A 17,353-nucleotide genomic window follows, 5' to 3' on the forward strand; every position below is an offset into this window, starting at 1 on the left:
GGGGGACAAAATGCCTCTATAGCGCCCCCTTGAAATTTACAAAAACCCCTCCCCATAGGGTTTTTTTTTGGAGTTTGAACATGAAAATTGGTACACATGTGTATGTTGTCCAGACGCACATAAAAGTATCTGGCACCAATGGTCTACTCCAAACAGGCAGTCGGCCATTTTGATTTTGACTTGTCATTTTGGCGTGATTTCCACATGTTGTATTTTAACGAACTAGTCCTAGGGATTTCATCCAATCGACTTCAAATTTTTTACAGATCATCCAGACACCATGCTGATCAAAAGTTGTGCTCTGCATGTCTGTAGGTCAAAGGGCGTGGCTGCTATGGTGCTGCCATTTTTGATCCATCGCCATGCATATTCAAGCAGCTCTCTCTCCCACATAATTCATCCAAACTGCTTCAAAATTTCTGTACATGATAAGAGCCCCGCCCTCAACGCCTCCATATGCTCGAAGGCAATCTTGCTCATGGCGCCCCCTTGTAGAAACAGGAAATGCCATCTTTTACACTGACAAACACCAACCTCAAGCTCCTGACCTGATCAACTCCATTTTGTGGCCACATGACGATCAAGTTGATGAATCTCCACAGGGACACACATGTCCTGTCATGTTGCAGGCTGCCGCGGAGGCGGTGGTGACTTTTCATCCTTCGCCACGGAACATCAACTTGGTATAAATCCTTCATGCATTGTCCGATTTGCTCGATATTTCACATGTGTGATGAGGGTCCACCCCTGAACGCACCTGGCCACATCTGGTTACGCTTGTAGCGCCACCTGGTGGATGAACGAAACATTGCGTTTTTTCGCTCCTGCCAGGAAAGTATAAACTGAGAATTTCTCCACATCTGCTCATGGTACTTTGAGAGGCACAGATTAAAAACGGTAAAAGATATGAAAAAGATGAAAACATGAGTGAATAGATGAGACCTGTGGCAACATTTGAGAGTTGGAATGGAGTCTATAGCACAAAGTATGGAGACGCTGTAAAGGCTAGAAAAAGCCCAAAGATTGGTCTCTTTCTACCCCCTGCTGCCATTCATTTCCTATGGGACAGCTTTCGAAGATCGTCAGAACGTTTTTCTGACATCTCACCTTTAGGAGGCCATCAAATCCAAACTAATCGAGTAATGAAAAAGTTATGAATAAGATCTGATTAGCACCAGTTGATCTGTAATGTGTGCGAGTTTGAAGCCGATACGATAAATGGTGTAGGAGGAGATGTTTTTTTTAGGAAGAGCAGTTTTGAGGCGAAATCTTACTGTGAAAGGGCAAATAGCTCACTTCCTGTTGGATTTAGGTCAGGGATGTGAGCACGAGAATTGTAGGGCTTGATGAGACGAACACAGCAGTTTTGGTTTCATGTTTCTACGATGTTCCTACAGGCCGTAGCTGCCATTTTTGTGTGCCTAGGTGGTGCTAGAGAGCCCATTTTGGCACTTTAGGGGTTAATTTCATGATTTTCTAAAATTTTTCACCGGTTCTGATATGCGTGCCAATTTTGGTGAGTTTTTGAGCATGTTTAGGGGGTCAAATTCCAGTTCAAAGAGGCAGCGGAAGAAAGAAAGAATAATAATAAACGAAGCAAAAACAATAGGGTCCTCGCCTTCGGCGAAGACTGCTCTGTGAGCAGTCCTCTGCCTCTAGGCTCGGTCCCTAATAAACGCACCAAAAACAATAGTGTCCTCGCCGAAGGCGAGGACTGCTCTGTAAGAAAAAACGCAGCAAAAATAATAGGGGGGGTCCTCGCCTTTGGCGAGGACTGTTCTGTGAGCAGTCCTCTGCCTTTGAGCTTGGTCCCTAATATACGCAGCAAAAACAAGAGGGTCCTCGCCTTTGGCGAGGACTGCTCTGTGAGCAGTACTCTGCCTCTAGGCTCGGTCCCTAATTAAAGCTGCATGCAGCGTTTGGCGGGACCTCGCACTCGCGCCCGTTTCGGCCCCCAGCATATGTCGTCACTGTGAATTATTTAGAAATATCAAACATATTGCCACAAACATCAGAAAATCCTTACAGAGCTGAACGTTTTCATGTTTGAATTCTTTCTGTAGCTGCAGGTATGCATAAGTGATGTCACAATATGCAAATTAGATGAGCGAATTTACTCCCATCTGATTCCTGTTCCTTTATTTTGAGGATGAGATGACAAAAACAGCACAAAACAAAAGAAATCTACTGTGTAAATATGTTCAAAATGTTGTTTTACTGAGATGTATGAAATCCAATATGGCCGCCGCCAAATGACGCCACAATATGCAAATTAGATGAGTTAATTTACTCCCATGACAAACTTTGGGTCATGATGAATATTTTTCTCATATATAGTATGCCTTTATCTCTCACCACTTTCAAGCCATAGTCTTTTGAAATGTTGAAATGAAAATGGAATATTTTCCTCAATAAACTCTGGCACCTAAAGGGTTAAAATGGAGAATGTGCCCCTGTCATGTCTGCATGTAAGATCTAGACACACACACACATCATGTTTCTGTGAGTTTGTGTGTGACAGCGGTTGCCATGGTGATGAAGTAGGTGCACCTGGCAGAAGAGCAGAGAGAGACAGACAGAACACAGAGAGATCTGTTTTAGTGGAGATTTAACTCCTCGAAGAAGTTCTTCCCATTCCCAAACCGTTGGTCCAATCATGAAAATAATGTGATGATGAGAGAGATAAAGTTATACAGAAGCTCTGTTTAGTAGCAGTTGAGGTGGTATGTGTGCGTCTTTAAAGCCGATACAATAAACGGTGTAAGAGGAGATGTTTTTTTTTAAGAGCATGTTTGAGGCGAAATCTTACTTTGAAAGGGCAATAGCTCACTTCCTGTTGGAATTAGGTCATGGGTGTCAGCGCGTGATTTGTAAGTCAAACACACCAGTTTTGGTTTGATCTGTCTACGACATGCCTACAGGCCACAGTGGCCATTTTAGTGCACCTAGGTGGCGCTAGAGAGCCCATTTTTGCACTTTAGGGGTTAATTTCATGATTTTCTAAAATTTTTCACCAGTTCTGATATGCGTGCCATTTTTGGTGAGTTTTTTGAGCATGTTTAGGGGGTCAAATTCCAGTTCAAAGAGGCAGCGGGAGAACGAAAGAATAATAAACGCACCAAAAACAATAGGGTCCTCGCCTTCGCCTGTGATTCTTATAATTCCAAACGTATGGCAAAATTATGGAGTCTAGTTCTTTAAAAAAAGCTGATGTGAGAGAAATAGGGAGAGTCTGACAAAGGTAAAGAAACCTGGGAAGGGAAACCATTTTAATCGAGTTGATATGGCCGATCATAGACAGAGGCAAGATCCTCCAAACCTCTATATTTCGCTTAAGCTTAGCAACGAACTCAGAGAAATTTAACTTAAATATGAGTCTGGGTTCCTTGGGTATTGTCAGGCCAAGATATGTAAAGTGATCTTTAACCAACCTAAAAGGGATACCTTCTAAGAAGCCTGGCATGTAAGTGCTGGAAAGAGGCATAAATTTGCTGTTTGTCCAGTTAATTGTGTATCCAGACAGCTTACTAAAAGAAGTAATCAGTTCTAGCAAAAGGGGAACAGATTTTTCTGGTGTTTTTAGACCTAATGTGACATCGTCTGCGTACAGACTAATGAGCATTTCAGTGCAGCAAAGAGGGCAGGCGAGAGAAGACAGCCCTGCTGAACCTAGCGACGTAAAGGAAATGAAGGCCGACCTATTGTCGTTGGTTAAGATGGAACACATCGGGCTAGCGTATATCAGTCTCACCCAAGATATAAATGAGTCACCGAACCCAAATCTGTACGGGGATTCTAACATATATGGTCACTCGACCTGGTCGAAAGCCCTGTATGCGTCTGGAGATGAAATTGCTGCTCCACTGGCTTCAACATGATCAACATACATAATATTAAGAAGGCGTCTGACATTGGAAAAAGAAGAGGGATGAACCCTGTCTGGTCGGGGTGGATTATAGATGACAAGTGCCTATTTAGTCGGCCAGCTAATATTTTGGTTATTATCTTCCTGTCAGAGTTCTGAAGTGCAATGGGTCTGTAGCTGGTTGGGTCTGTTTCCTCTCTGCCCTTCTTCGGAATGAGGGAGATATTAACCTCATAAAGGGTTTTAGGTAAGGTTTTGTCTCTTTTAGAACTTACCATCATCCTAAGCAAAAGCGGAGCGAGAATGTTACAGAATTTCTTATAAAATTCGCAGCCGAAGCCGTCAGGCCCCGTCGCTTTGCCTGATGGAAAGGACTTAATGGCAGAGATTATTTCTTCCAGTGTAAAATCGGAGTCTAGGTCTTCCCTAGCGGCATCAGTAAGTTTAGGTCATAGACCGCGGAACTGGGGGGGCCAGGGGGGCCATGGCCCAGGTAACTTTTGTACTCTGACACAGAGGGCTGCATTGGGATTGGGTCCCGCCGGGTCCCGCGGGTCCCCATTAAACAGTAGAAGAAGAAGAAAAAGAAGAAGATGTAGCCTAGCGACAGGATGTCAACACAGGAACTTGGTGCACATGCATGAGCGTTTCCACTCTATATTTATTCATAAATGGACGAATATGCCCTGACCCAGCTTTCATACCAATTTGCCGCTTGCTCCACCTGTCTGTCTGTCTGTCTGTCTGTCTGTCTTGCTCCACCTGTCTGTCTGTCTGTCTGTCTGTCTGTCTGTCAGCTCCATCTGTCATGAGACAAATATGAAAGAAGACGTGCAGTTTATTGTGTTTCACCGGCGACGAGCTGTCATTACACGCGACTATTACACACGTCTGCGTGCTCTTTATAACTCACTGTGTGAACCTATGTTGCATAATAAAGATTTGCCCCCTCGTAATTTTTAACCATCCCCTCAGTAACTTCATCCTGGCGCCTGGCTTGCCTTAACCTCAATCACTGCGTGATTATATAAAGGTAGAAAAATAAATAAATACAGAGGAGGAGAATAGAATATGAAACAGCCTTTATTTCATTAAAAACTAAATGAAAACAACGAAATAGGAGCACTATTCCTGACCAGTGCGTCAAAAGACATGCAGACCAGGGAAACGAAACAAACAACCCCATGAATGTCTTTATTAATAGCCTATAAAATGACGTGTTTTCTCCTGCAGGACGGGAGAAGACACAAAATCAATGCATCTCTATTATTGTGCGGGCATAAATTCTCAGAGTTTTGCGGGAGCGGGCAGGAGTGGACATACACATTGCGGTTGTGGGCGGTAATGGTCAGAAATTCAGCGTTATGCTTACTTTTCAGTAACTGCGCAGCTGAGCTTGTTTTGTTGTTGTGTGTGTGTGTGTGCAGCTCTGCACATCAGTCTGATATGAGTGCTGACTTGTGATGATAATGAATATGATGTTGATTTAGATTCAAGGCAGCAAGACGAGTTTTGGTTGTGGTTGTGGACTGGATGTGCTTTGTTGTTTGCTATAGTTTCATCTGTGTGTTTATGTTTAAATAAGCTTGGCCTGTTGTGTGTGAATGTTAGAGTGGGATCAGAGGGGTTAATCTGAGCAAGAATGTGTTCGTGTTCATGCGTGTACTGTAGATGTGACTGTGTGGCGTCGGAATAAAAAAAGTGCTCCGCAACGTTATTTAATACATCAGTAATATTGTCTGTTTCAATGCATATGCCCCCCCACCCCCTCCGCGTGACTTATAATTATCTCTTTAGGGTCGGTCAACAGGGTGCCTGTCTTAGATTAAATACTGTGGATCATCCTTGAGGCCTGCACACCCTTAAGCTGTCGCAACAGGAGCCCCAAGGCTTTTTCCCCCAGTTCAAAGTGTTTCTGCCTCAGTTTCAAAAGAGGTGCTGTTTATTTGGCCACCTAGAATACAGTTATACTCATATTTAAGCTTAACTATCTTATTGTAGTCTTCAGAAGACTTTGAGGCTCAGTACATCGCTTCATAGGTGGGAAGAATATTCTCAATTTCTAACAAACGCTTCTCCCTCTCTTTTTTGGTGGCAGATTCATAGGAAATTATAGCCCCATGGATAACAACCTTTAATGTTTCCCAAAGAATAGAATCCAACACCTCACTGTTGTCATTAACTTCTATGAAGTTTTTTAGTTTGGTAGTAATAGCTTCCACAAACTTATCATCGGAGAGCAATAGAGGGTTAAAGCACCAGGAATAACTCTGTTTAGGAAGAGAGAGGTTCAGAGACATTGACAGGGGACTGTGAGTATGAGAAATTAGTATATTGTGATATTTAGTGTTAGTGACAGAAGTGACTAGATGAGAGTCAAACAAAAAATAGTCTGTAAGATTTGTGCTGTAAGATTTGTGGACATGTGAATAAAATGAGTAGTCCTTGTCCGTAGGATGCTGAATCCTCCAGATATCCACTATGTTCCTGGACTTAATCAAATTGTTTAGGACCTTCACTGATGTAATGTTTGGAGGCGGACGTGAAGACATTCTGTCCAAATAAGGATATAGGTAACAATTCAAATCCCCTCCAATTATTATATTAGAGTTGGTGGCATCTGGCAACAAGTCAAAAACCTTTTTGAAAAAATTAGGATCATCTACATTCGAACCATAAATGTTTAGGAAGGTTAAAGGAAATTAATTAATAGTCCCAGAGACCATAATGTATCTGCCGTTAAGATCTGTGTTAAGGGAGGTGAGTTGAAACGGAATATTTTTCTTGAAAAGGATAGCCACACCATGAGCGTGAGAGGTAAACGACGACTGATATATCTGGGATATCCAGCTGCACCGCAATTTGCGTTGCTCAATTGCTCTAATGTGGGTCTCTTGCAGGAAAATCACATCTGCAGATAAAGATTTCAGATGTTGGAAAACCCTGTCCCTCTTAACAACATGACCTAGCCCCTTGATATTCCATGACACTATTGTGACATCCTTGCCTCCTACTGTTACTCTATCCTGGGACCCCTGCATACATGAGTAAAGGAAAAGATGACATAATTGAGCAAAAGCATATTAACCATTGTGAATTGGCTGGCGGCATTTGAAAAACATCACACAGAAAAACAAATAACACAAACATCTCTGAGCCACATACAAAAACAACATAATCCCCCACCCAACCCACCTTGTGCCTACCTGAACCTGGCACGTAGCATCCTACATTCATCTTAAAGAGAGCTGCTGGGCAAATACAGCAATTACTACTATCTATGTTATAACTATCTCCCCTCCCCGCGACATCATAATGTCAAAAAACTGTATAATACCGCTAAAACAAAGTTGTTAGAACAAGGAAAATATAACCAGCATCAGCACCTCAGGCTGTGAGAACATGGCAGCAGTCTGAATGGGTCTTTGTAATGACAGGTGTATGTAAACAACGTACACAGAGAGGTCCCAGTGCTGCGAGCGGCTATCCAGCTGCTTTGAAGAAATAGTTGCCCCATCTCGGTGCGACCATGGGTTGAGTAAAGAGTGTTAATGTGTGGATTTATTCCCCTTCGCGTAGATTATTCCTTCCCAGGGACCGTGCTGCCTCTTCCGGGTCCGCGAAGATCGTGGGCGCCTAGCCATCCCGGGGATAAACATAGAGCTTGGCCGGGTACCGTAAGGTGTGTTTCACTCCTCCGTCGTGCAGAGCCTGCATCACATCTCAGCCGCCTGTGAATTTATTTATTCATTTATTTTTTTTATGCGGAGCGTCCCCTGGATGGTAAAACGCCATTGGGTCTTCATCGACATGAGTCAATAAGGAATCGATCAGTGGCACAATCACATTATTACAGTATAGCAGTATCGGGAAAAAAAACACAGCACGTCCCTTAAACAGTAAAGCACTATCATCACTTACATTAGTGAATACAGCATCTGCTGGTACAGCAGACGTGAGGTAAGATAAGAGGAATGTGTGTAGTAATATCCTACACATTTGTTTATTCAGGTGTATTTTATGAACCATAAAATACAAGGTTATTGCCTACCTGCAGTCCTCGGGGACCTTTGTGCCGCCCCGCCATTTTAACCAGGAAACAGTGGCAAACCGAGCTTCAGAGGGCTGAGAACAGGTTGGCGGGCGGACATGTGTCAGAGCTGTGCAGACCAACATAATAAAAACACTGACACATCACAGACAGTATGATAATAACATCCAAAATACAAGTTTCTCTCCCAGCGGTTTCTGTGACATGAGAAATACTTTAAAAACTGGTTGGCCTACAGTCACCCGACACCTCTGTTTCAACATGACATGCAGTGTGTGAATGCATGGCACATGAAAATAAACTATTTATCTCAAGCAGTCTTTTGCGATACCTGTACTGCACATGGCAATATTGCAATGAAGGTACATTTTTTGATATACTGTGTAGCCTTACTAATCTATGGAGCTACATTTGTTTCTTTATTATTCAATCAAACAGAGTAGGTTTTGCAATCAAAAAAAAGATTTGAGAGCAAAAGTATCAATATTGCAGTCAAAAAATGTTTTATTGCAAGTAAAAATGATTGATTAAAATTGCAAATCCAAAAGTTTTGTTTGCAAATCCTAAAGTTTTGTTTGCAAATCCTAAAGTTTTGTTTGCGAGTCATTTTTTTTCATTTGCAAGTCAAAAAGTTTTGCGAGTAACAAGTTGAACCTGGTGGACGGGGCTTTAACTGAAAGCTGTAAGACACGTCTCTATTGGCCAGTCTCGATCGGAATGACAGCTTGCAAAGCAACATGGGAGTTCTGTAGTTCACGGAAATTCAGTGTGGGAGCTGTGGCGAAAATCAATGAGCAGGTATGTTTATACATGACTACTAATAGTAAGAATGTTTTATTTGAACTGGTGCATGTATTGCTTTTGTTTAGCCAGAGCAGAACTATTCAACGGCGTAACGGTCAGTACCGTCGATGACCCGGAGTGTAGCAGTAGAGGGTGACATGGGAGTGGATTTTCAGTCCTGTCCCATCCCACTCCCACAAAAATAATCCCATCCCGTCCCATTCCCATTCCCATGAAAAAAAAAAAAAAAAAAAAATCCTGTCCCAATCCCACAAGAATGACTCCTGTCCCATCCCGCTCCCGTGTTGTGTTTCAGTTACAGTAAAAAAAAATAAAAATACAGTACATGGATCACACAATGCCTACCTTAGGTGAATATAAACCCAAATATGACATCTAATGTTGTGTTTTGATGTTTATTGCCTAATTATTTTTACATTCACTCCACCTTGAAGCTGTTCAGAATGATAAACACATTTGATTTCTGATGTGGTCAGACAACACGTCATAAGAACCTGTTCTGAGAGAGAAAAATGTAGTTAAAGTATTGCAGTAAAAGTATTGTTTGGTTCCTATGACTGATATTATTATATATGACATCATTAGATTATTAATACTGAAGCATCAGTGTTAGAGCAGCATGTTACCATTGTAGCTACTGGAGGTGGAGCTAGTTTCAACTACTTTATAAAAACTTGACTGTTGTTATTATGATTAGGCCTGTCACAATAACAAATTTTGCTGGCCGATTAATTGCGTCAGAAATTATTGCGATAAGCAATAATATTGCGTAATATTGTGCTTTTAAGACCATTTTTATTATTGTTGTAATTTTGCTGTTTTTAGACCATTTTGTAAACTTATATAATGATAATAAAGGCATATTGATGCAAGTAGACCCTTTTAAAAAGAAATAAACATTTATTTAACAAGAATATTTAGGAATGCAAAAAAGAAAATTTAAATATCCGAAATAACACGTAAAAATATCAAAATAAATAAATAAAAAATAGACTCTCAGTCTCTCACTCTCAGGTGTGCAGTTAAGTTGTTCATATTCGCTCTTTTTGTTGAGATGGTTTTAGAACAAACCCGGCACACTGGCTCGTCCAAATTACTGGGCTCCCCTGTCATTTGGTTTAAATCCAAAATACTCCCACACAGGGGCCGTGGCATTTGGTTTAGGAACAAGTTCCCTGCCTTTCTCTTACGCTCAACTGATTTTTTTTTTCTCCGCCTCGTCTCCCCCTCACGAAGATCGCACTGTGTGTGTGTAGCCCATAGCCCCGATTATGATTCCCAGTCCCGCCTGCTCCCGTTGACTTTTTTTCCCATCCCGTCCCAATCATGTGACGAATAGTGAAACTGATTCCCATCACGTGGGAATCCCACGGGAATCACGTGACCCGAGGGACTCCCGAAGAAATGGCAGCCTCTATGTAGCAGTAATGCCGACTGTCGAGCATTTCCAGTGGGAATTGTGGGTGTAGCCTGCTCTGGAGAGTGTATAAAACGTTATATATACGTTATGTATAAATGTTAGAGGGAAGAGGGAAGGATGGTGGGCCTGAGAGGGGGGGAGAAAATAAAAATGAAATAAATTAATAAAAATAAATGAATAAATAAAATAAAATAGAAAGATTTCTCTCTCTTTGACTTTTACTTATTTTTTTTCCCCCCATGCTTTATTATCAGTGTTTAACATGGGAGAGGGTGACGGGAGGTCGGCCAGGTGGAGAAAAATAATAATTAAAAAAATAAATAAATGGATGGATGGATGGATGGAAATGAATTAGAAAGATCTCTCTCTCTCTCTCTCTCACTCTCTTTTATTTTGTTTTTTCATGTTTTATTTTCAGTGAAGAGAAAACTAATAAAAAATAAAATAAAAATTAAATAAATGAATGAATAAATAAATAAATATATAAAATGAAATAGAAAGATTCCTCTCTCTTTGACTTTTATTTATTTATTGTACGTTCAGTGTTCAGTCTCCCTGAGAGGGGAGAGGGACAACAAAAGAACTAACGACTCACATTGTGACCTTAACGACTCTGAAACTAAGAGCTCACATGTGACCCCTATGACTCTGCCAGGGTCCACACCCACACAGGGTTTAAAGCCTGCATCTCTGTGATAAAATGAAAAAGAAAAATGTCTCCCTCTTTTGTTTTTTTTATTCTTGTTTTATTTTCAGTGTTTAAGATGGGTGAAGGCGGCGGGGGTGCCCGGCGGCTCCCGGGCCCCCGTCCCCCGTGGGCCTGTGTTTGGGGCGGCCGGTCTGGCCACCTCCATCACGTAGTGAGGGAGGTGCGTGAGGCAGGCAGGCCGCCGGGCCCCGTTCTACCACCGTAGCCGGAGTACTGTGGTATGACGGTAACCACAAAAGCAGTACCGCAGCTCATGTTTACTGTGGTATGTTATACCGCCCAGCCCTACAACCTGTTGCCTCTGCACTTTGCTTTGCACCTTATCTTGAGGTAAGCAGAGGTGAAACAGATTATGTGTAGAAGGCCTCAATAACTGCAAAACATCAGTAGTAAACACACACTGAACGCACATACTGTGTGTTCAGTGTTAACCTTACAGATAGCATTAGTTGTGTATTAACAGCATTCCTACAGAAGACTATTGAAAACTGCTCGTTTCTCTGACCTCCAGATTGACAACTCCAAATTTACAGCGACATGTCGGTTTTGGTTGGTTTGCATGTTTTGCTCAAAGTATTTGTCATACTCCAGCAAATATTGTTGACTTTATCACACACACACTGAGAGATTGATATCCTGCTTGTGCCCTCTCCAGAAGACATCAACGTAGCAGAGTTGTGTTTTTCCCGTGGTGTGCAGAGAGTGTAGTGTCAAACATCCTGATAAAGAGGATCTGTCCTTGAAGGCAGACAGGCTGCTCAGCATGGCTGAACACACTTGGACCGTTCACCTCAGTCACTGATAAAAACCTGCTTTTTCACAGCCAGTGTTTGTCTTTTATGATATGTGGTATTTGATTTACACTGCTGTTTGTCTTTGAAGTGCCCTGGAAATGCAAACACACACACACATATACATTACAGCACAAATACTGCACCAAACAGAGAGTACCCAGGTCTGTAAATATCTTGTCAGACCACTAATTTGTAGATTTATTTATTTAAGAAACAAAACAGGGCCAGTGCATATTGATCATAACATTTACATGTAAATATGCAAGATTATAGCCAGTGGCTAATTTCCATCTTTAGTCCCTGGGGGCAGGTTGATGTTAAGATAATAAAAGTACAGTAGTCAGACAGATAAACAATAAGCATAAAACCGTGTACTCTTGACAGAACCAGAATTTTGGGAGCCATAAAGTGCTTGAGTGCTAAAGTGTTCAGGTGCTAAAGTGCTTGAGTGCTAAAGTTCTAGGTGCTGTAGTATCAAAACCTGCTGGTGTTATTGCATATTTTGACATATTTCTTATACACATAAGTGTGCAGATATTATTGCACCTGTTAAATGTACACAGATGTATTTGTGTATGCACTATTCACAGTATTCACCTACATAATTATATGTATAAGATAACAAGGACTGGTTTGACACCAGCAACATCCCCAAAATTACAGCCCAACAAATAATCCCACACATTACAGCAAACAAATACATACAGCACATTCAGAGGATTAAGATAGGATATGAGTACAGAATTGATTATCTAGGAACCATGTTTTTAAGTGTTTAGTGAATGAGGTAAAGGTTGGTATATTTCGTATGTCACATGGTACTGTGTTCCATGTATGCAACGCTTGATATGAGAACGCTGACTGCCCAAAAACAGTTTTCCTAAATGGGACCAGACAGTCACCCCTGGATCCTGCTCTGGTTGACCTATTTGTGTTTTTCTTTATAAATTCACTTAACGGAGGTGGAGCCAGTGCGTGGAGGATTTTATATGGTTGGTGAGCATTTCAATCTGCATTTAAAGAAAGTCTGTTTGTTACAGAGTGTGAAAATGGTGATCCAAATACTGATACTGCTTATTTACAAAGCAAATGTGGACCACATGTTGCTCTCTGTCTTTATTTAGTGAGCTGAATTTGAGTAATAAAAGTAATAATTAGCTCCCCATCATGTAACAATTTACCGCATTACACACTTTGAGAGTACAGCATTTGTGTAAGCAAAATCCCATTAAAGCATTATGTGAGTACTTTAATACACTTCAGTTTACAGCATGACCAAATCTATCATTGTGAACTCTCACTGAAGGAAACTATAGATCTGCTTAAACAATGAAAAGACTTGGGGCTGGTAATGTGAATGAACTGTTGTCCATTCAGGTATTAGCAGCATGAAGAGACATTCCTGTGGTGTGTGAATTGCCTAGGAGGTGCAAGACAGCAAGCATTGTGTGGCACAAGTTTCAGATCTGCCTCTAATCAGGCCTTTAAAGAGCCTGCAGGAAGCATGTGTCACTTTTTAATAGGAAGCAGAAAAACTGAAAGGAGTGGCCCAATTTATATGGAGAGTTAGTGGCATGTGTCTGTGAGTGTGTGCACTGCAGTGGCGAACTGTGAACACTGGACTAAAGCCCTCTGTCCAACCTCCATCCCAGGCAAAAAATATGTCTAGGAACAAAAGTTAAGGTAAGGAATTAAAGGGAAATGCAAGTCATTCAACATTTTTCCTCACAGTATTGATTTCAATATCTCAACTCTGGTTAGCTGCAACCACTAGGGCAGCTGTGGCTCAGGAGGTAGAGCTGCCATCTACCAATAGTAAGGTTAGGGTTTGATTCCTGGTCCTTGAAAGTTTGTGACCTGGCCGCCATGTTAGATACAGTTAAACGTAGTACCAGGCAGGCAAAACCCACCAGCTGGACCAACTTTCTCATTTTACAGCTAACTAGTACACTAAGATATGTTTGTTAAGACATTTGAGGTGAGAAATACGTAGCGCAGTAACAGAGTCTTGATTCTTAATTGATCAGCACTGCCTAGTTTGACATTTGACCGCAGTTCACGGCATGATTGACAGAGGCACAAGGAGGGACACGATTTTTTTTATCTTTTATTTTTTCACAGATTATCTGTTTCATGTACTTCTTTCAGAATTTATTGATAGCTTCAGCAAATATGACATAAAGTAACTTTTTTTTTATAAAAGTTAACAACTGTAGCTTTAAATAACGACCATTGAAAAGGGAAAATGATAGCCAATTAATTAACGTAGTCTCATAAAGTATACTAAACCATTATTTGGAACTTGTTTATAATTAGCTATAACCAAAATTAGAATATCAATAGTATAGGTTGAGGAGTTTGGAGTTCAGACATAGAAGAGGATGGCAAGATCCACTCAATACAGTACAGTATTAAATGGACACCATTTGTATTCCAAAAGCCTTTACTCACAAGATAACAAAAGTTAAACATCCTTACTAGTAACTAATATACAGGTGTGTGTGTGTGTGTGTGTGTGTGTGTGTGTGTGTGTGTGTGTGTGTGTGTGTGAGAACAAAGACAAAACAGCCTCCTGAGTTAAAAATGAAGGCTCCATGTCCTACAAAACAATATGGCAGACAAGGGAAAACTACAAGGATGGCTGAATCAAAGATGGTGAAAGAGGTCTTTGTTCTGTCTGGACACGTGGTCATTCAGAAAAACAAATAATTATGTGGGGCTGGAGCTTTGAGTTCCCTCTTGTGTGTTAGACTTTGTTTAAAAGCCACATTAAAGTGGGTGATCTGTGTAGAATAAAGGAAAAGGGTTCATTAAAAGGATTGTTGGTTGCATGCAAGACCCTGAATCTATGTAAAGCATACCAGCATCAGCTTAGTGGTGTAACTACCAAATAGCTACAAAGTGATCACAACAATAAAACTCAGTGAATTGATTTAAAACAAAATGATAACATTACATGTACATTGACAAAAGTTCAACAGACTTGCTTAGATTTGTACAACCATGCTAATGTTATGCTATGCTAAGTTCAGTTACATTACCAGTGAATGGAAGAAGAGTTTCCTTGGCAAACACACCACAGTACATAATGCCCACTAAACTTTTGGTTATTTTATATTGTGACCCTCTATGTTGTGCTCCACAGTTAGAGAAGTAAAATCCTGTGCCACATCTTTGCACTCAGTATGGGAAGCTATTGCATTGTACGTCGTAGCCTGTAATTCAGTAGGCATTGTCATCGTGGAGTCTACATACATCAAACTCAATGTCATACCCACGTTTATTAGTTCCATGTCACACAGTGTAGCTTGCACTAAAGTTATAAGACTGCTAAAATAAAGAGATCAGAGGCCAGTTGTTTTTTGTTCTTCAGACTTCGCAGCTCAGTGCTGATTTGCTTGGTTTGTTCCTTGTTGCTTGTGAGTTAGCTAGCAGACTTTGTCATAGCAGCTGGCACTAACTTGTTTACTGTCAGTTAGTAACTGACCAGGGATCATCAGGCAGGCTCTCACGTCCTCTGCCATTAAGAAAAGTTCTGTGTCTACTTACAGCAGGCCATGCATGTGGTGATCAGAGGGTTGAGCTGCAGAGAAAAAGGGGCATGCAGCAACTCAGCCTTGTTGGGTGTCTCAGAGAAAAAGAAAGAAGAGAAGATGGCTGCTTCCTTTTATTGACCTGATGATGTCATGAGTCACATGTCATAGTGACCAATAGTGATTGAAAACTGGCACCTTGGTGTGAAAACCTTTAGACTTTTTTGCCAATTGAGTTAATTCAGGCAAAGGCACAGGAATGAAGTGTTCCCATGTCACAAAAGTCCAGTCTAAATCACACAAATGAACAACTTCTTCTGTGGAGTTCTAGTTGTCCACACATGCTGCCTTTGGTTTTAGGATTGCAAACCTGAGAGCACAATCTTGTGTAGTCCATAGTCCAACAAAATTTAGATATACAACATGTCAGTAGCCTGGTAGAAAGTAAGTAACCTGTGTTTCCTAGGTTTTTGTCAGGGTTAGCAAGAACAGAAATGTTATTTTTGTGAATGTGTTAAGTTGAGATGGAGAGAGAGTGGCACCTTCAATGATAAGAACATGTGTATGACCAGCTGTGTAAGGTCATGATGGGATGCCCTAAGCTAGTGTTTTGCCCTAGTTGTCTTATCAAGAAAATACTACCAAGGAATTGATACAAGTGTACTTGCAAAGGTGGTCAGTGTTGTCTGAGTCCAATCAGAATTTATTTTTTTTTTGTTTTTTGTTTTTTGTTTTTTCATGTAAAAGTATGTCTGGCTGTCATTGGGTTCAGAGTTATTTACTTGGAGCTGTTGCTGACAAATTCAAGTTTGCCTATGAAAGTGGAACACTGTGATCCAGCATCTGTGTTATTGTCAGTATAGAAGTGGACTGTGTTGTTAGCTAGGACTGTGAGAGGCAAACTCTGGTGCTCTTGTGCTTAAATTGTGGCTCAGAGCTATAATGCTCCAGGGAGCCAGAGGCAGACGCGGATTTAGAGGCACTGCCACTGTCTGGTGGATCCTGACCTGACATGTTAGTTAGTAGTAGTTAGTAGTTTTCCCCCTTGCTTTGGACAACAGTTTCCCAAGTCACCTGTGTCATGTTTTTTAGCTTGTGGGTTGAGGGATTACCATGATGCGTCATGAGTACAATGTGAGTGTGTACACATGGTGGAGGGTTCCACGAGAACAAGGACTTGAAAGTGAAGTTTTCTTCCAAGGCTGAGGCATTCATGCCCCATATGCATGTATGTATGTAAGTATGCATGGCTCAAACATTTGTCATAATCTCTGGGATGTTCATGATGGCAATTTTTGATTTGGACGGCCACAACCATTGATGTGATCTAGTCAGCAGTACAAGAGAATTCTTCTAGTAGTGCTTGATGGAGCTCTTTTAGTCATTTCTGACACTGGGAAGTTGTGATTGTATAAAACTCATGGGCAGCTTTAGAGCTGGTCTTCCACACAAGTTTAACTGTCTCTCTTTGGGTTGCATGAGTCAAATCAACAAGATTGTGATGTAGTTCCCTAAAGTAATTGTGGACATAGTGATCACGGTTGTTTGGATCAAAATTTTCAATGTCCTTAGCTATGAACTCAAGCACTTCAGGGCGACAACACTGTGAGGTACTTATAGATGTGTGAATTTCTTGTTTCAGTTCTCTCTGGTCGAAAGGTGTGGACGGAAAAGCTGTCAACGTAGTAGTATGGCAAGGAGGCTGAAGAGTTCTGGAATGTGCTAATCCTTTCTTTGGAAGGATGAAGTGATGAATGTGTGGTGCATCAGTGGCTGAGAAGAAAACGGGGCTGAATATCTCCTTAAGGATAAAGTACATATCTCGTCCAGGTCTGTGTCAGAAAGATGGACAAGTCAGGTCGCTGTAACCTCTGTTTCTCAGTAGAGGTTGAGAAGCTGACTTCATTCTGAAGGACTCAGGTGTTGGGATTCACAGTACCACAGATGTTTTGTCATTTGGTAAAATCTAAACTGGAGATTTAAAGGCTTTTTCCTCTGCATGCTCTTTGTCTTCAAACAAAGAGAGCTAGGTGACACCCATCTCCACAGGAGGTCTCACCTCACACCTCAGTGAGACACAAGTCTCACAACTTGATTGGACAGGACTTTTACAGTGACATGTGACTCTGTGATGTCACAGGCATCTGTACAAGGTCTGCTCCCTCCAAGCCTTTTCT

The 17,353-nt window shown here is 41.3% G+C and overlaps 1 protein-coding gene across 1 annotated transcript in view; it reads left to right on the forward strand.

The window, feature by feature from the left end:
* The window catches only part of LOC126391239 (transforming growth factor beta-2 proprotein-like), a 59,787-nt gene extending 42,840 nt beyond the window's left edge, over window positions 1-16,947 (forward strand). The window contains exon 2 of the mRNA XM_050045870.1: window positions 16,819-16,947. Within this exon, the coding sequence (XP_049901827.1) occupies window positions 16,819-16,862 (44 nt within the window). The 3' untranslated portion in view covers window positions 16,863-16,947. The remainder of the gene's footprint in view (window positions 1-16,818) is intronic.
* Window positions 16,948-17,353: the final 406 nt, after the last annotated feature.

The sequence above is a fragment of the Epinephelus moara genome, chromosome 6 (assembly GCF_006386435.1).
Source record: "Epinephelus moara isolate mb chromosome 6, YSFRI_EMoa_1.0, whole genome shotgun sequence".
In the NCBI taxonomy this organism is placed as follows: Eukaryota; Metazoa; Chordata; class Actinopteri; order Perciformes; family Serranidae; genus Epinephelus; species Epinephelus moara.